General features: G+C 51.3%; 7 protein-coding genes across 7 annotated transcripts; 3 read left to right on the top strand and 4 right to left on the bottom strand.

The window, feature by feature from the left end:
• Nucleotides 1-2,878: 2,878 nt before the first annotated feature.
• Nucleotides 2,879-4,805, bottom strand: NEUTE1DRAFT_117786 (uncharacterized protein; the record flags this gene model as incomplete). Its single annotated transcript, XM_009854988.1, has 3 exons — nucleotides 2,879-3,435; nucleotides 3,752-4,174; nucleotides 4,240-4,805. 3 exons carry the CDS (start codon nucleotides 4,629-4,631, stop codon nucleotides 3,339-3,341), a joined length of 912 nt encoding a protein of 303 aa, XP_009853290.1.
• A 195-nt stretch (nucleotides 4,806-5,000) lies between these two features.
• NEUTE1DRAFT_102886 (uncharacterized protein) lies at nucleotides 5,001-5,363 on the top strand (the record flags this gene model as incomplete). The annotated part of the gene is made up of 2 exons (XM_009854987.1): nucleotides 5,001-5,112; nucleotides 5,182-5,363. The coding sequence occupies 2 exons, from the start codon at nucleotides 5,001-5,003 to the stop codon at nucleotides 5,361-5,363; spliced, it is 294 nt and encodes a 97-aa protein (XP_009853289.1).
• A 3,858-nt stretch (nucleotides 5,364-9,221) lies between these two features.
• Nucleotides 9,222-9,412, top strand: NEUTE1DRAFT_117785 (uncharacterized protein; the record flags this gene model as incomplete). Its single annotated transcript, XM_009854986.1, has 1 exon — nucleotides 9,222-9,412. The coding sequence occupies one exon, from the start codon at nucleotides 9,225-9,227 to the stop codon at nucleotides 9,399-9,401; it is 177 nt and encodes a 58-aa protein (XP_009853288.1).
• A 1,972-nt stretch (nucleotides 9,413-11,384) lies between these two features.
• NEUTE1DRAFT_46540 (uncharacterized protein) lies at nucleotides 11,385-11,900 on the bottom strand (the record flags this gene model as incomplete). The annotated part of the gene is made up of 1 exon (XM_009854432.1): nucleotides 11,385-11,900. One exon carries the CDS (start codon nucleotides 11,898-11,900, stop codon nucleotides 11,385-11,387), a length of 516 nt encoding a protein of 171 aa, XP_009852734.1.
• Nucleotides 11,901-13,515: 1,615 nt separating this feature from the next.
• NEUTE1DRAFT_46016 (uncharacterized protein) lies at nucleotides 13,516-14,103 on the top strand (the record flags this gene model as incomplete). Its single annotated transcript, XM_009854410.1, has 2 exons — nucleotides 13,516-13,619; nucleotides 13,845-14,103. 2 exons carry the CDS (start codon nucleotides 13,516-13,518, stop codon nucleotides 14,101-14,103), a joined length of 363 nt encoding a protein of 120 aa, XP_009852712.1.
• A 1,122-nt stretch (nucleotides 14,104-15,225) lies between these two features.
• NEUTE1DRAFT_117784 (40S ribosomal protein S2) lies at nucleotides 15,226-16,489 on the bottom strand (the record flags this gene model as incomplete). The annotated part of the gene is made up of 3 exons (XM_009854985.1): nucleotides 15,226-15,656; nucleotides 15,719-15,976; nucleotides 16,124-16,489. The coding sequence occupies 3 exons, from the start codon at nucleotides 16,397-16,399 to the stop codon at nucleotides 15,393-15,395; spliced, it is 798 nt and encodes a 265-aa protein (XP_009853287.1).
• Nucleotides 16,490-17,206: 717 nt separating this feature from the next.
• NEUTE1DRAFT_117783 (uncharacterized protein) lies at nucleotides 17,207-17,990 on the bottom strand (the record flags this gene model as incomplete). Its single annotated transcript, XM_009854984.1, has 4 exons — nucleotides 17,207-17,508; nucleotides 17,573-17,706; nucleotides 17,772-17,848; nucleotides 17,945-17,990. 3 exons carry the CDS (start codon nucleotides 17,803-17,805, stop codon nucleotides 17,485-17,487), a joined length of 192 nt encoding a protein of 63 aa, XP_009853286.1.
• Nucleotides 17,991-18,528: the final 538 nt, after the last annotated feature.

Below are 18,528 nucleotides of genomic sequence, written 5' to 3'. Positions count from 1 at the left end.
TCTTGGATTTTCATTTTCCTGATTCTTTTCTTTTTTTTAATTCTTTTCTTTTTGCAAAGGTTGCATTGCTGTCCAGTGGAACCGAAATCCACGTGTGAGATTTCCACTTCCCCGGTTCAAAGGGAGGCTCAAGGGAGATTTAAGCTTCCACGTTTGTTTTCTCGGGACCACCTTCGTCACCGTCTTGTAAGCAAAACGTTGTTGATGATTTTACGTCATCACGAGTATCACACTTGGATTTCACACTCCGTGAGAGAACTGAGCACTACCTACCTATTTCTCACTCCTCATTAACACAACTCTCATTGATTGTACACTATAGCGCACGATTAAACAGGACGGTCGGTCAGTCAATTTGTCTCATCCGACCATGAATGACCCAAGAACTCCTTGGCAACAAGCATTCCCCCAGTGTAGTGTAGTGTCGCCAGCCATCAAGTGAATCAGGGGAATCGAGGTACAATGTCCTCCATCAGAGGGGCAACGGCAGTTGCAAACCTGAGGTCTTTTGCTCGCATACCATGTCGGTGATTTGGTATAACTCTTGGCATTATGCTGCCCCAGAGTCTGGACCGGCCTGGCAGCCGGCGAAGAACCTCAACGCGCCACAAGGCAAGGGAGTAGGGCTGGAATCAATAAACGGCCACGTATAGTGTTCTGGTTTTAGGGCTTGGGCGCAATGGATGTGTGAGATTTTCATCATGACACAGAAGGTTTACCTGATTCATTGTGACCAACGCCCCATTCGGACGATTGGACGGAATAATAATGCAAGGAAAGGGTAATTTATCGAGAGTTTCTTGCTATCATTCACCTAGTGTGATCTTTTATTCGGTCCCCCGTGAACTTCCTCGTGAGCTTGGAGCGCAAAAAGTCAAGTGTCGTTATTAAGTTTTGACCACCTATGTGGGGTGGTGTCGCGTGACGTCTGGGAATATATGAGACAATGTCGTGCCTCTGAAATGACTGCATTTTTTATTCACTTGGCTATTAATCAACGGGAAAACCAGGATAGAGTTTCTGCAGAGCAGATACCGTGTTCTTCCCCCTTAATTCTTTTTACACTAGTATCACAACCACTTGGTCTCTCTGACAAACCGCACTTTCAGAGTTTCGCCTCCCATGCCCACCCACGTACCCAAAAGAAAACATCCACATTGAGACTCGATAACATGCCATTAACATCAAAGTAAATTGGACCCAAAAACCGCTAGCGAGCGAGCCTATGTTCCAGGAGGGGAAAAGAGGATCTTCAATGGCAACGAACGGGTCCATCCCCTTGGAAAATCTGAAACTGTGTTCCAATTTCCCCAGATGACCTTGCCGACTTCCACTTTCCCACCCAGCTACCGGCCGGCCAGAAGAGCCTATAACACACATCCAGATTTCGCAGATTGTCGAGCTTTGTCGAGATTGGCCGAGAATTACTTGCATCTGCTGGCTCACAACCACCATCATCCCCGTCCGTCCTTCATTCGTTTGTAATCCCCATCCCCACCCCCATCTCCACCTCCGTCGCCAGTCCTTGGCAATTCCGCCGATTCCCACTCCCGTGTCCATCAAGGTAGACAAGGTAAAGAGAAAAAAAAGAAAGGTGACCCCACAAGTGCGGGCAGCAAACTCCCTGCACCAACTCCAGTTGGGGGTGTCCCAAGAGCCGGCAGTTATTGAGGGTCCACTTGTCGACATCCTCAATTCTGTATGGACCAAGTCGAAAAAGGAGGCGCGTGGCGTTGAGTTTGCAGCATATGCAAGATATGGATGACCCCGATGTAGGTTGTGGATATTAGAGGACAAGACGGGCCACAGAACCTCCGTTGCCCGACATTGCTGAGCGCCAAACAAAAGGGAGGGAGGGCCCGCCAGACGGGTTGCGATTGAACCTTTGGATGGATTGACAATTGCTGTTGTCGGTGCTGATGCCGGGAGCCCGGGCAATGGTCCTTTGAGGAGGGAGTACATAACCGGCTACAAACGTGCCGCATTGACTTTAGTGTAGATGTCGAGGACATATTGGTGTTGGTGTCGACACGAACATCAACAGCATCTGGAAAGTTCTGCCGCCGCCGCCGCTTGGGGGTCCCAATTTCCCCAACCACACGTGCGCAACCGGTGCAACAAATTATCTCCGGGCCGAGTTCCCACCACGTACGTAACACGATGGCCGGGGATATGGTTTGATTACATGAGGGCCATCTTGATCTCGGAAAACAAGCTTAACCTTTGCGCCGGGAAGCTTGCGACGGGGGACGGGGGTCGGGGGTCGGGGAGATGACAGCGGGGATGCCGACAGGGACGGAGCCGAACTCGGAAGTGAAGCGGACGGGGACCGCCCTTGGCCCACGGGGACATGTTTGACAAGCGCTCAATGGCCGGTCGGACAGGATGACGGAGGGTCGGGGGTTGCGATTTCGGCAAGAAGTAACCTGAAAAGAACCAAGGGAAAAATCAGCAAGTGCCTGCCTGCAATGCGACAAAACCGTTGGTACCCGCGCCAAAGTCTATTTCTTTCGTCTCTGGCTGCATGTTCTCCTCTTTCTCACCCACCTGAACCAATCACCATTCTGCAACCTCGATTTCATGAGATTCGTCATCCCAGTAAGCGACTCCATAATGGTAGATCTTGGAGTGGATGACCTTGTGGAGGACGGTGGGGATGGCTCTTTGGAGGCCCAGAACCAAGGCAAATTCAACCAAAAAAGAAAAGCGTAGCATTGCCCCTTTCAGGAAAGAAAGAGCCGAGACAAGGTGGAGTAAGCTTTGGGTTCAAGCAAAGCGCTGGAAAGCCATTCAGTAACCGGGGTCAGAGGCAAAATGGCAGGGGAGGGACGTCATCTGAAAACGTCAGCCATGATTTCACTGCATATCGCTTGATGGCAGAATTCTGGGGTAGCCACCACCACCACCACCACCACCACCACCACCACAATAAATTGGGTGGGGGGCGATGAGGACGGGGTGGAGGAACCAAGAGTGAATATTGAAGTGATACATATGGTTAGCTTTGCTGGGTCAGTGACTGACACACAGAGTCCGACATTATTTGCACCCAGTCGCTACGTTAGCGAGGGAAGACATGCTTGGGACTCCATACATGGAAAGAATGTGTGATATTAATGATGTGTGTAAACATTTGGTATCGTCGTGGATCCAACCCTTGATCCGGTATCATTAAATAAAAAGAAAACATGAACATAAGATGCACATGACCCAAACCTCTGTGGATATCCAAAGTCGTGGACGGTACCTCGCTCACCAAGTAACAAATACCCATTGCGACCCGCTTAAACAAAATTCATAACGTAAAACATATCAGGGAAAGAACGGCCTGGGCCGACTTACGCCTGGTCACGGTCAGACTTGGCAGCCATCCTGGACTCACGGCCCTTCTCAGACCAGGGGAAGTGGAAGACAGGGAGGAGGAAGAAGGAGTTGCTGTAAGAGAAAAAGAACCGTCAGCGAATGATCATTTGAAGTTATATGAGGCTCTGCAATTGGGTCAAGGATGATAGCAATGACGCGTGCTTGGCAGATGAGCTTGAAACGAGGAACCCCGAAAGGAACCAGTAGTGTCATGGCATGGTTTCGGGGAACACCCAATGCCAAGGCCAGCATAATGACACTGTACTTTTCTTTCTTTCATTTATCCTTGTCGGAAGGGGAGGTAGATATGTGACTGAAAGAAAAAGAAATCAAGAGGACAAAAAAAAAGAAAAGAAAAAAAAAGAGAAATCATTGTCGGGGTACTAACCTGCTGTCCGCAATACCAGCAAACGCGTTGTACCAAGCGAAGAAGGCGGCAAGCATACCGAAGACACCGCCAGCCTTGGTGAGCCTCCCGGCGGCAAGGGCGTTTCCGTTGTCGTTGGCGTACTCGCCGCAGGCCAGCATGAGGAAGGCAATATCCAGAGTGAAGAAAAGCATAAAGAACATGATGGTGGAGCGCAAGGTGCATAGAAGAAGGATGGTGGTGAAGATAAACCAGCCGGTAAGGAAGACGCCGACAGCAGACGCGGCCATCTCGGGATCAATCGCCTTGGCTTCTGGGGTAGCATAGGGACCGTCGGCGCCAAGGATGTTCCAGGCCGGGGTGAGAAGAATGGCATAGGAGATCCAAAAGCCACCGTAAGAAGAGAGAGCAGTAGCACCGAAAGTGTTGCCAACAGCCATTTCCCTGGAGGCACGTGTTAGACATGATGCGTGAGGAGAGGGTGGCATGAATCCAGTGATTGTACTTACCACATGCCGGCAAGAAGCTGAATAAGACCACCATAAGCGAGAGCAGAGCCAACGACAACGTTGGGGACGGTCAGGTTACGAGCCTTGAGGTTGACGCAGGAGAGGATGAAGGTAGTGAGGGCGAAAGCGCAGAGACCCAAGGGCGCTGGGTTGGCGAACTTGCGTTCCTTGACTGGGCGATAGAGACCGGGTTGGAATTCACCACCGAAGGCAGGCAACCTGGGCTCAGTTCCGGTGTGGATGCGAGCCATTGGGTTGTGCCAGCCATTGAGCATGGCCTCTTGGTGGGCGGCAGCGACAGCGGCCTGGGCCTGAGCCTGGAGCTGAGCTTGGGCCTGGGCGTGGGCCTGCTCCGCAGAGATGTTGTCAACCTGGGGCTTCTCGTCGTACATTGTGCGAACTTGTTGAGAGGTGATGATATGTTGGGGGCGAAGTGTGTATTGTCGGACCAGGTGAGAAACCAAGTTAATGGTGCTCCTTAGATGTCGATGTTGTTGTTGCAAGGTGTGCCACCTAGAGACCTGGAGAAGACGGAAATAAAGAAAAGGGTCCTGGGGAAGAACTGGGGAAGAGAGGTTGATATAGAGAATAACGAGGGGGGGTCGAATGGATCATCGATTACATATCCCACGGCCAGAAGAGCGGCATGTTGAACATGCCGCTAGAGAAGCGTTGCCGTAATGGGCAAGCAGGGATGATCCGCAGAGGCCTGGGGTTAGCTGGAGCTGCTTAGATCTGCCTGGATCTGCTTGGGTCCTGGGATGAACTGGCTCATCGGTCAGTGGAGAGTGGATGTCAGTAATGCAGGGACTAGGGGCCGTCATCTGGGGGACTGGAGACCAAGTGGGACGCCGTCCTTGGGCGTGCCAGCTCGTTAGTGGCATAAGGGGCAGAGACTCATACCGGATAAATGCATTTTCTCTTGATATTCCCTGAGCCCAGCCTCTGCTGGATTTCGACTGGACCTCGACTGGGGTCAGGCTGTGCCTCTGACTGGAGCCAGCCGGGTCACGGCTCCCACCACGACTGAGGCCGGTTGCAGACTGCCGGGGGGCACCCCGAGCCCACGGAGGGACAGCCCAAACGATGAGGAGACGGATGCAGGCCAACAAGGACATCGGTGAGAAAGCGGATATCTCCCTCGGCTTAAGGTTCTCTCTTAGTGGGTCGTCGGTGGTTGTGTTAAAGCTGTGAGCTCCACTGAAAGACGGAGAAGAAGATCTGGAAACGCCGTCTCCTTACTGGATAAAGCTGATTATTCCACCAGGATACGGGGTAGGTTGCGTGGCATTATACATAGTATTGCGGTTGGTCCACAACACTTGCAGTCTGCTTGGTAATTCCTTTACACGCCCAAATTAAAAGGTCTTGGTAGAGCCGACTGTCTAAGATTTGAAGAACATGGAAGGGGAGAAGCAATACACACAGGTCCAAGTGATAAACAGTAGACTGGTTTCGTGCATTGAGAGTGTCAGTTGGGGTGTTTCACGATGAGTAGACTCTGTCGAAGCAGATGCCTGCTGTCATGTATATTCCATAGACGAGAAATGCACTAGTAGTACCGGCAATAAGGGGGCACTGGAACAAGGAGGGTCACTCACCCAAATTCAACCGACAACAACCATACACATTATGTGCGTAGTATCCAACTGGAGTCCCTGTTCCGCTCCAAAAACCCCGGACAAAGAGTCTAACACACGCTAAGATGGTCATCTTCAGATTAGATCTCCCTTGTGGCTAAGGTTAGAGGTGACATGACCTGAATTGACGCCTAGATAGCGAGGCTAAAAAGCTGTTCAGCACATGGCATAATTGGATATCTGATGGCACTGCTCAACTCGGGCTTCAGGAATTGAGTACCCTGATCAAAAGGACGAGGATTCATAGGTGTGATTGGTGGCTTTTTCCAGTTGGTCTCGATGACTAGAAGACAGCACATTTTTTTTTGGTTTCCTGATAGTACTTTTTTTCTGTGGCCGCATGTAGGTAGGGTAGTAATCCCGACCAGTAGCGCATTCTTCCTTCTCACACGGACTCCAGTGGCTTACAATTCTGGTAGAGATCGCCGGGCATTGGTGGTTAAGAGCTGTGCCGAGTTAGCCATACTGCCATATAACCGCAATTTCTTTTGCTGAAGAGGGCAAGAGGCTCCTTTCCCGACGCACAGGGGACATGGACCCAAGCCAGCATTGTCTTAGTGTCGACATCCGGTCGTATTCACCCAAACAATCTGGCAGAGAGGTGGGGGATGGGCAACGATTGGTTGGGGAGACATTGAGGTGCAGAGATGCGGCGGGCACAACCAGAAAAGCAGAGAACCAAAGGGGGGGGGCAGCCGGTGGCTTGACTTTGCCTTTTCCTGTTCAATTCCTGCACCGATTGCCGGCTGGGCATGCGTAATCGGCTTGACTGGCAACTGAATTAAATTTTGTGATTTTTTAAGAAAATTTTTTTTTTTTTTGGAAATATTCCCATGGACGACTGACTGTATGGATGTCCACGATGGAAGTTGTTGAGATGGTGGTATACACTACACTAGAATGGTGTCAAGAAGCGATCTGCATAGAGTCGGATCAAGTGCCCGGCAACAGAGTATCAGAAAGACCAGCAAGTCGCAGTCAAGTGGAGAGAAAAGAGCGGACTTGCTCGACTGCACACTGTACTGTGTGCCGGGAATAAGGGGAGTTATGTATGTAGTGTACTGCGTAGTGTAGTAGACTGTTGCGGGAGTGGTGATCGGGGGAAAGCCAAGTGGTCGCTAACCTCGCCGGTGTTCTCTGGCTAACTGTGAAGGGATGCGCCATCCGGAGTTCCATTGCAGTGAAGCACCCGTTGGTTACATGGTAGGCTCTGTAGCATTGCATGGAGTCATGGATGTCCATGGAAAAGGGCGAAGGGAGGGGAGAGAGTCCGTCCTCATTTTGGAGAAGGCAAAGAAAGGCATTAGGTAAGGCATGATAGGTCCGTAGTGCTAACTAAGTGTGAGTGAGGTCTGGAATGGATACCCGATGGTTGAGAGTCTGCACCTCTTTTGCCCGAATGGTGCAAAGGTAGACAGATTTTCCCCCAGGCGAAACCGGGCCAAACACGTTGGGTCAGGCACCTCAATCGGAAGTCAAGCCACACAGAACCCAGAAGGAAGGGACCGACGGGAACGGAGCCGGAGTGGGAGAACTTTCCGCTTCAGCACCCTGTGAACTGAACGAAGTGACGGAAGACGGGAACAAGGAGGGGTGGAAAGGGCACCTTCCCCATAAAGTTGACTCAAAAGTGGTGGATTTTCTCCGCACGTTCCCCCCGTTCCTTCCCCTTCTGAGCATGGCGACAGACATGCCCGCCTGGAAGCTGACCAACTGTTTGCCGTCAGCATTTCTTAGCACCATTACGTCGTTGGGCACATGGAACGCTGTTAGTGCTATTCATTAGTGTACTCCCCGAATCCCCCTTTTTTTTTCAATCCTTTTTTGTTTCTTTTCTTTGCTCCATTCTTTTGTCTCCACGGCCAAGCGGGGGAATCTGGGGAAAGTGTAAATGCAAAGACCGAGTCATGACTTCCGTGTCTCTAGTGCTGCAGTGTGCATGATGAGACACTCAATTGCTGCTGACACTGAATGGCTTGACTGTTGGAAAAACGGGTTGAATGTGGTGACTGGTGAAGGGAGGGGCGTTGCGGGGAAGTGGATGGAATTCGGCAAGTACCGTTGTACCGTCGTTCATCCAGTCTTTGTGTACATGTTGAGGGCTTGCTTGCCCTCAGGGTCATGCAAATATCGGTGCTTTTCCCAATCCCCGTCCAAAAAAGTCTGACACTCAATTTCTTCCACTTCCTTTGTCCTCCGCCTGCCAACCTGCCTGTGCTGCTCTCAATTCGATACCCAATGCCAGTGCCGTGTGCCTCCTGGGATCTCCCAAGTTCTACAGTATGGCTTCTTCTCATAAGACGGACAGGGGAAAAGGGTCATGCTGATTTGTGCTGACGGGGTCCAAGACCCAGCCGAACGACTAGCCTCGGCCCTTCTCTATCAGAGATGTGGCCATTCGTAATCCATCACGATCCATCCCATCGGCATCCAGCCTCTTGCTTTCCATCCACCTGGCACTTGTGTGTGTTCCACGGCCATTGACGGCATTTTGACACCGCAAACTCAGAAAGAATGATCATTGGAAGCTGAGTGCTTCCCGTGTACAATACTGATTGTGCACATTTTGACAGTCTCACGATTATCACGACACTTGTGCACACCTGTCTCTCTGCTCTTTGAGATCCACACGACCCCCCATCGTTCTGTAGGCCTTGGCGGATGTGCGGCTCGTTCGCCGGCAAAATTAACCACACTACAACGACAGATTGCTACACTGCCTGCAGTTCATACCTACACTACACTAAGCTCCTGGCAATGGCATGTTAGCATTTGTCTGGGCGTTATTTCTCTTGCGAGTCTCGACTGTTGCTCCGAGTGGAGGTCCCAATACCAACAGCCCCGGGGCAGACATCCGTTTCGGTCAAGCATTGCCGGCAGTTCTCTCTGCCATTACCCATGGATTTCTCTGTCATCAAAGGTAGCCTTCATCCATGGGTGCCTTGGCAAAGATCGTCAGGGGAAGTAGCCATCTTGATCATAGAGTGGGAGAGTGGTTGGATGCTTGGGCTTCTGGTTATCAAAGAAAAAGCCAGCTAGCCAGCCAGCCAGCCAACCTCCTGGGATATTCAGGAACATCAACAGACAGACAGGCTCACACAGACAAGTGCCCGGTCTGACTACCATGTTGAAGCGTGCGTGTTCCGTGTTCTACATTCATGATCCCAATCATCATCCTGGCGGGAATGCTAGTGACACTACGGCAATTATCTACCAATAGCAAGACCCCCGAGATGAACACCACGTTATCACAAGTACTCTACGTTCCCTCTGCCTATACACCTCCTGTACCCTTTCCCTTTGAAGATCCGTCGACGAGGGGGGCCGGTGACATGCCCATAGGAAATGCCATTAACGCTATGGAGCACGTTCCCGTCGCTGATACAACGTCACTTGTACCAAGAAGGGAATTGCGTGGAAAACCAAAAGTACGGATATGTTGCAAGGAAGAGGAAAGTTTTTATCGAAGGGGGGAAAAGGGAGATTGGAAAGATGACTATTAGGATACGAAGAACGAACTGATATTATTTTTCAAGTAGAAAAAAAAAGTAGAATTATGAAAACAAAGAGGCGAAGAAACTAAGATACAGGAATATCAGATAATATGGCCAAAAACATATGCACGAGAAGAAACTGACAACACACAAAAAAAAAACCCTAGAAACCAACTAACCAGGGGAACAACAAGAACAAGAACAAGACCAAGAACAAGAACAAGAACAACAACAACAACAACAGAAGAACACCAGCATTGTCACCAAGTGAAATGCCAACACCCCATTCCACATCATCTGCCAAGTCTGTTTCTCCCTGATGTTCACCTCTTACCTACCCACCCACCTTCACTCTTCCTCTTTCCTTGCATGTACCTAGCATCTCTTCATCATATTCCTTTTCTACAACCCACAACCGCCCGGGGGGGGGGTTTTTTTCCTCTTCAAATTCAGACTTTCCTCTTCATTTCCTCCTTCCCCTCTTCGATTCTTACCTTTTTCCCCTTTCTCCTTTCCCCTTTCTCCCCCTTTCCCATTCCCCCTTCACCCCCAACTTGATTTGGCTATGTACTGAACCTGTAAGCTTACCTAGGCACCTAGAGGTATCCAACACTCCAACACCTCAACCCCCCACCAAATGACCAAATCAACAGATATAACCTTCAAATAAGCTTTGCGGCTGCACTTGCCTGACACCTTAACCCAAGGCGCTTATGCATTCAATTGCGTAGGTTGGCATTAGCTTATTGAGCTCGTGTCACTTGGCGTCAGCTTTGCATTCTTGACATCTTGGCTCGTTCCTATAGCCTTCGTCAAGGTCTCGGCTTGTTATCATACTATCACAAGATGGGTCAAAACGGACCTGTGCATGCTCAATGGACTTTTGTTATGGTAAAGTCCGAAACCAAAGGAGTGATAATTTCTTGTGCTCCTTACTTTTCACCTAGTATAAAAAAATCCCGACATGAAAGGATAAAGTGAAAAAGCATATAGCTCCCCAAAAAAGTAAGCGAAAATCTCAACCACTATGGTAGAGTAAAGAAAAGATCAAGACTGTTAAACCATCATTAACGAAGACCGATAACCTCCCTTTCCCTCCATTCAGCCAAAAGTTAGCACATGCGTTGTTTCATCCTTTAACCGAAAGGGAATTTCTTGTAATGTGCTCCATCAAGGTTCCCACTAATATCCTTCACCAAACTCCATTCCACGTTCTGTAATTTCACCTCTTCCTCTTAAATATGGCTCTGTTGATTATCGTTACGTATGAAAATCATGTGTAGACGATCAATCAACCACTAAATGGTCGGCCCACCCTGAACGAGAAGAAGTAGGTCTCCAAGGGCAGAGGAGACGTGGGTGGTACAGTCACCGGTGAAGATGAGGATGATGTGGTTACCGACGTCTCTGATGTCGGCAAGCCAGAAGACCCATTCGGGATCGGAGATGCATCAGTGCCACACAAGGGAGTGGGAATAATGGTAGGAACAGACCTAGCTGGTGGAAATGAGCAATGTTCACTTGCTGCCGCAGTTGAAGGCACTGTCACTGTTGTTTCTGGTATTGTCATAGTGATTTCTGGTTGAGTAACCGTTAACGTGAGGTTTGGCAGCGTAGAAGGGACAGAACCACCGGACTCCCATGGGACTGATGACGAGAGAGATGGTACCACAGTCGAAGATAGTAGGGATATGATAGATGATGGAGAAGATGAGCTGGTATACGATGGCGGTTGTTGCGGAGCGGCGTTGGCTGTCCCTGTCGGAACTGACGGCTGGGTTGCTGGACTTGATACAGATGGCATCGATGGCAAAGACGTCATGCTAGAGCTAAATTGGTCCCCAACCGGGACCGTGCCACTTATGCTCATGCTAGTGGAAATCCTTTCTGTTGTGGTTCGTGTGATTGTTATGCAACTGGTGGTCGTTGTGCTGCAAGCTGTGACCGTCGTGGTGCAGGGCGTCAGAACGGCCCTTTCGGGGGGTGTGTGGTTGGTCGTATCGTTCAGCTGCTAGCCAACGACCATGTGTGCTTCATCAATCATGGACTTTACTTTTGCAACTTCTGAAGTAGCCATCCTTTGGATCTTATCCATGGCAGCAAAAACGATAGTGCGGACACTGGATGCCATGTCTTCCACGTCAATGGCTGTGGGTTTCATGTGCATGTTCTTGAGGGCCACATCGGCAACGATGGCAACCGTGGGGACTTCTTCCTCAGTGCTGATATCATCTTCGTTCAAATCATCCTCGTCTGCGGGCCACTCCCACACTGCGCTTGTCATTGGAACAAGACTTTGCCGAACTGCCCCGGTGAAGTCTGCCATTTCCGTCTGACCTGGACTTAATGTTGGCAATGTAAAGTTCATCTCAGGCCCCGGAGCCTTAGGAACGTGGCCAGTAATACTCCAAATACTCAGAGCGAGGTTTCCGCCACATATGAACTCAGGTTCTCCCTCACAAGGAATGCCGCAGTCCGACTCAGCAATCCGCCAGGAATCAACTACTTTGTCTCCGCAGAAGCACATGTAGCCGGCTTCCGTACCAGCCAAGCGGTACCCAAGGGTTTTGCAAAATGTAATGCAAATCTCCGTCGTCATGCCACCGACCACCGTTGCCGTAATCGATTCATTCTGTAGTGCTCGAGCCGAATCATCTTTGTAGCACCCCCCATATTGCCAGCCTGCTGTGGCAGGATGTATGGTTTCGGCTGCAGCGGCAGTCTCAAACACGGTCAAGGATTGTGTTGAAGTAATGGTGATTTCCACGACAGCACCTCCAACAGGGGCATTTCCAGAAGTGGCCACTGTGGACAGGCTTACAGTAACGCTCTCGGGAGCAGCAGTTGGCAACGGGATACAAAACCACCCGCTAGAGCAGTGATAGCATGGCCATCCGTACCCACAGGGGGCCGGCAGCGCAGGAGTGAGAGGCGGTGGACAGAACCATCCATTGATACAGTCGTCGCAAAAGTAACCCTGACCAGGACAAGGACCTGAACCGGGACCGTAAGGCGATAACGAGGTAACTCCAGAATTGTCTCCATATCCGAGAAGGCCTCGGGAGCCAGAGACGCCCCCAGACCCGTTGCTGCTCAGTCTACCTGCATTGTTGGCTTCTTCAGGGTTGGTTCCGGACCCAGAAGTACTATCTGAAGAAGAGCCGCTATCATCGGATAGGCAAGGAAGACCCGTGGGACATGAAGGACACGCAGACAGGGAGGGGCAAGTGAGCATCGAGGTTCTAGTACCACTATTAGCAGAGAAAACAATGGTCGCACATAGCAGCAGCACTTACGGTGTGCCACCGAGACAGGTAGCAATGATGCTGAGCTCCACGGACGTGACCGTGATGGTTTGTGTGCTGACGGAGACAACGGATATCATCTTCCCTGCTCCCCCTGCCTGAGGTAAGAGACTGTTTGAAGCTCCGCGTCTCAAAGTACAAGTTGAAACTGAATCACTGCTTATCTGGAACATAGAGTCGCTGGTTGGCTGTCCTGAAGCGCTCACAAAGACTGTAGACACAGAAGCTGGGGCTTGTACTGTTGAAGCAATTTCCGATGCTGGACCAGTGATAGGAGTTGTCGAGCTTGGTCCCTTTATAAAGGGCGCCGTCGTTTGGATTGAGCTGCACGGGACGGACACCGGAATGACAGAGTCGCCTACCAACATCAACTGTGAGCACATTACACCAACAGTCTCGGAAGAGGCTGAACCCGCGGCCACCGTGACTTGACTGATCAAACTGTCCATTGGGGTATTTGAAACCATGCTGGCCAACACCGATGCTATAACGCCAACAACGTTGCTGGCTAATGCGGTGTTTGAGGGACCCGCAACGCTTGAGAGTGACCCCGCAAATTGAGAAAGGGGTACAGCAGTGGGAAGTGATATACCAGAGAGCTTCGACAAAAGGGTTGTCGGGATCGATACCTCAATGGTCGTCGAAGAGAGATTTAGGGTAATGGCCGGCAATTCTGACGTCAAGAGCATAGCTTCTGACACGACCCCCTGGGTGAGAGATGGCACTTCCGAGGCAAGCACTGCTGTTAAGGAAGCAGCATCGGGCACAGGAACCGACACTTCTGAGCTAAGAATCGATTGTAGGGACTCTAGGAGTGGTAGAGCCGACGGTATGTTCATGCTCAACCTGGGAATCAGTGGTGTTGTCTCCGAATTAAGAATCGGGATGCTAGCTGTTGGTAGAGGAACACTTGGTATGATGGCACTCAAGATCGAGGTAATGTCTGGCGCTGGAAGCGAAACTATTGGTACAGACACAGGAACAGAAGCTAGCTCAGATGAAACCAGCGCTGTGAGAGTTACCGGCAGGGGAAGGGAAGCCATCTCCGACACGACAATTGCTGAGAGCGACTGGAGTTCCGAAATCGAAACCGGAAGTTCTGAGCTGACCATCGACTGGAACGACTGCAAGAGCGGTAGGACTGATGGCAGGTCTGTACTCAACAGGGGAATCAAGGGCGTGATCTCAGATATGAGAAGCGGGATGTCAGATGTCGGAACCGCTGCGGTTGGCAGAATGGCACTTAAGATGGAAACTACCCCCGGTGTTGGGTTCACGTTGGATGGTACGGGAAATGAAAGCGGAAGTGACAATCCTGGGCTTAGGAACGGCGGTTGGCCCGAAGAGGTCGGGCCCGGTACTGGTATAACCGGTGGTAAGGTACCTTCCGCCGACGTAGTGGTGTCCTGCTGTACTCCGGGCTGAAGAACACTCTCCAAAGCCGGGATGAGGGATACGAGAGAAGCGACATCTGTAGGAAGCGTAGCGTTCGGGCTGACCATTGCGGTACCGATGTTAGAAAGACTGGTCGTCAGTGAACCCAAGATGGTGTTGAGCAACGAGATGAGACCCCCGATGACCGCAGAGTTCGATTCGAGTGGGGTTGCGGCACTACCAGTACTTGTTGTAACCAAAAGAGTAGTTTGGGCTGGAGGATTGAGCAGTAAAGACAAGATATCAGGACCGATTGTCAGGCCAGGGGCACCCAATTCGTCTGACTTGGACTCCTGAGGCTCACCATTTTCTACCTGGCGGTGGACACGTCGAAGGGCCGGGATTGTTCCTGTCTCCTTGCTGTCCGAGACATGGTTGGAAGCGAGGCTGATGGGAAGAAGGAGTAGGGGTAGCAGGTAACGACCAGCAGACGGCATGGTAGCCAGAAACGACTGTGTTTGCCCGAAAGAAAGAAGAAGGAGAAGAGGCCAGTTGCGTAGGTATGTAGTTGATACACTTCCAAGGGCAGAAGGCCAAAGCGGTTCCAAAACTCACAAGTCCAAAACCCGTGGTCCAAAAAAAAAAAAGGAGGGAAACGAACGGTGCTCAGCCTAGCAGAGTATTGGTGATGGAAGAGAACATGGAGAAGAGTAGAAAAAACATCGCTCGGGGATTGGGGGAGATATTGCTCTTTTGTCAGGCCGGAGAAGCGGTTGCTCTTTCCCAGTCGACTCCTGCACAACCGCCATCATGGGAAAGGGGCAAGACCGACCGACCCCTTGAGGAACAGTCACGAGTGGTTAGATGGTATCCCAAGGTCAAGTCTCGAGTCCCTTCCTACCGCGCTGCCTCTCGGGCAGGCCATTTCCAGTATAGAAAGCAAGTAGACGGCTACCGCTCCAAGCTTGGACTCTTGTACGTGATTTCTGTGTGAACCGTGTCTGCTGAGCTGTTAGCAACCGCGAATCATACAGCATGTTAAGCTCGCAAACCAAATAAGCAGCTGTCCATAGTATGAGCAGCGACGACCCTTGACCGCATTGAACGCATTGTCCTACAACGCTACCATCCATAAAATTCACAATGATTCGCTGATTCGAAAGGAGGCTTTGTCGTTGTTGGTCATTTCATCAATTTTGGGACTCAGGCCGATCGCACTAGGTATTTGGGACAACAGCCTTCATCTATTCCATTCCCGGAGCCCATGCAATCAAATAACCACAGACGCCCGAAAGAATCCTTCCATCCTCGCTGGCTGGAAACCACTTTCAACCAGTCGCTTAGTTGGCGTAACGCTTGCCCTCACGGAGGGTGTCGGCGAACTCCTCAAGAGGAGAGCGGGTCAACTTGGTCTCCTTCCACAAGTTGGGGGTAAGGAAGCCATAGGTGTTGGAAACAGCGGCGAAAGTAGCCTTGAGAGTGTTCTCAAGGGTCTTGGTAGAGCCGGAAGAGGAGGTGTAAGCATCCTCGATACCGGCGAGCTGGAGAAGACGCTTGACGGCGGGGGAGGCAACGAGGGAGGTACCACGGGGAGCGGGGATAAGCTATGAGGATCGCAGTCAGCGCCAGTTCCAGCTTGTCAAGTCAAATATCGGGTATAACTTACGCGGACGGTGACGGAACCGCACTTGCCAGACTCCTTGACGGGGAGGGAGTGGGGGAGACCAAGGTTGGCGCCCCAGTAACCGCGACGGACAGGGATGACGCTGAGCTTGGCGATGATGATGGCAGCGCGGATAGCAGTAGCGACTTCCTTGGAGGTCTTGATACCGAGACCGACGTGGCCCTCGGAGTCACCGATGATGACGATGGCCTTGAAGCGGGTACGCTGACCGGCACGGGTCTGCTTCTGGACGGGCTTGATCTGCAGAGGGGGAAAACAACAATATCAGCATGCCAGTTTCGTGGGGTTTCAAACACAGTTCCCCCCAATGTCGTCGCGAATCCTGCGATTCTCGCTCCTCCTCCTCAACCTCATCCTCCGGGCATCAAAGAATTCGTTGCTGCGCACCTTCATGACCTCATCCTTGAGCTTGGGGAGGAAGAAGTCGACGATCTGGTACTCCTTGATGGGGAGAGAGTGGAGGTAGATCTCCTCCATGCTCTTGATCTTGCCGGCCTTCACGAGACGGCCGAGCTTGGTGACGGGCTGCCACTCCTTCTCCTCGGACTTGCCGCCGCGACGGCCACGGCCACGTCCACCACGGCCACGGCCGCGGTCACCACCACGATCGCCACGGGAAGCGAAGCCGCCGCCACGGGGGCCAGAAGTTCCACGATCAGCCATTATGTCGGTTTGCCGGTAGGGTATCGGAGACGGAGGGTCTGTTGCTGGTCGTCGTCGTGGACTGGTTGAGGAGTGCAGATACTCGACGTTTTTCTCGGGCGCCTGGTGGGGGTCGCAGCTTTTCGCTGCGATTTCTGGATTTTGCTGGTGCGCTCCGCCTTTGGCACCAACCCTAACGCCCACCTCATTGGCTACCCGCGGGTTTTGTCCCGCCTGGCAGTCGGAAGGTGGGGTAGATTTGGGGTTACAGCTGTCAGGCTTGGCATAGACAATGAGTGTGCACGGACCAGGTTGTCTGCTTCTCAGCCCAACTGCTTGCTGTAGCTACCTCTACAGGGCTGGCCGTCGCACCGTCAGTCCCGCCGCGAACTTGCAATCGTGAACCTTGGATGCCGGGGCAGTTCCATTCATCATGGGCAAATTGAAGCCCCACTGCGAACATTGAAGTCCATTCCTCCCTCTGTCGGCCATCGGGGTTCTCACTCTTGTCATCACCAACGCGTGGAGATTCCAGTATTGGGCTCATGTCAACAAATCTTTCAATTCTGTTGATAGTTGTTGCGGACTTCCTCACTGTCGCTGCAGATTCTAAGTGAACACCCGATATCAACATCAACATCCATTTGCAAATGCACATTACCTTGTCGCATTATCAGATGGTTCAGTGGAGGTGTTCGTCTCTTAGTTGCGACATGTGCCTCCAGTCTGTCGGTCTCCACAGACTCATAGAGGCATCCAACTCACACAGAACGACCTGGTATTGCACGTCCAGGGATCACACGCTGATATGATCAAGAAGAGAGCCGTTTTCTGAATAAGTGCCCAAAGGACAAATCGATTTTCCTATTGTACCTAGCTGGAAGAAGGGGGCATCATCAGATTCCATCAAAACGCCTATGCGCCGGAAACCTAGCCTATAGTAGAGGATGAACTGAGTACCCAAGTCCAACACATGCTCCTGCGTTCCCGATATGCCCATGGCCATGACCATTTCCCTCGTAGGTAGAATCAGTAAACGCCCAGAGACGCCATGAGATGCTTGCTTGCTTATTTGCGAATGAAGAACATTCCAAAAGACAAGCCCTTCAAGCAGAGGGGTTGGCGTTCATCTGGATTCGATGATATGTCAGCACAACTGCGATCTGGAAGCAAAGCATGAGTGAGCCCTCCTACCTTGCGCTTGCCGCCAGGACCTGTGACAACGTTCACGAAACGGCGAGTGTAGATTTCGCGCTTGTGAGCACGGCCCTTGGGGGTCTTGGGCTTCTCCTGGGGCTCAACCTTGGGAGTCTGAGACTTGACCTTGCCTGAAGATGGGTGTGAGTTTTGGTGATGAAGGTGTGGCGAAATGGCATCAAAAACTGCAACTTACCGGCACGAGCAAGGGAACCGTGAACTTTGCCCATTTTGAATAGTAGTGATGAAGTGGTGGTGAGTGGCTTTTTGTGTCTGTTTTTGAGTGAGTATCGGACGGCAAATGGGCCGAAAAGGGGACAACACAAGAGTTTGGAATGGTGTGAGGAAGGGACTCGGGATGTTATATACCTGTATCTCGCAGGTACCTAAGTAAGGTACGTACAATTCAGCCGTGTCAAACATTCACCGATGACTCCCGTCTGTTTTATCATCCCGAAAAGGGCAGTCGGGGGCCAACCGCTAGTGTAGTGTAGGTACTAGGTAGTCTTCCACTCCGGGGGAGCGGGAATTGCCAAGAGAATTGCCCCCTGGCGACATAAGAAAGAAACGCCCTGCAACCACCATTCAGTGCTAAGCAGTGGGGCCTCAGTGCATGCAGGGAAAGCACCGTCTCGATTACACTACCAACGGCGAAAGAGGTGAAATCAGAATCCCATGCGAAAGACTGACAAAAAGCCTATATGGATTATTCAACAAAAGAATGATTGATGCATAAGTATAAATGCCCGTCATCATTGTTCAACACCCTCGTACACCCCGCGCAAAGGATTTGCTGCCAGCAAGAGGCAACTTCAACCTCAAGGCTCGAGACGGAATTACATACTGTACAAGTTTTGGAACGACCCAAACAGGCAAGTTCAATTACAGTCTAAAGTGTTCACGTGCGAGCGCGCTCCTTCCGCGACAGAAAAGTCCCCGTTACGGCATCCATC

The sequence above is a fragment of the Neurospora tetrasperma genome (genome assembly GCF_000213175.1).
Source record: "Neurospora tetrasperma FGSC 2508 unplaced genomic scaffold NEUTE1scaffold_5, whole genome shotgun sequence".
NCBI lineage: Eukaryota > Fungi > Ascomycota > Sordariomycetes > Sordariales > Sordariaceae > Neurospora > Neurospora tetrasperma.
The sequence above is the reverse complement of the archived record's forward strand: the minus strand, read 5'-3'. Positions and strand labels throughout refer to the sequence as shown.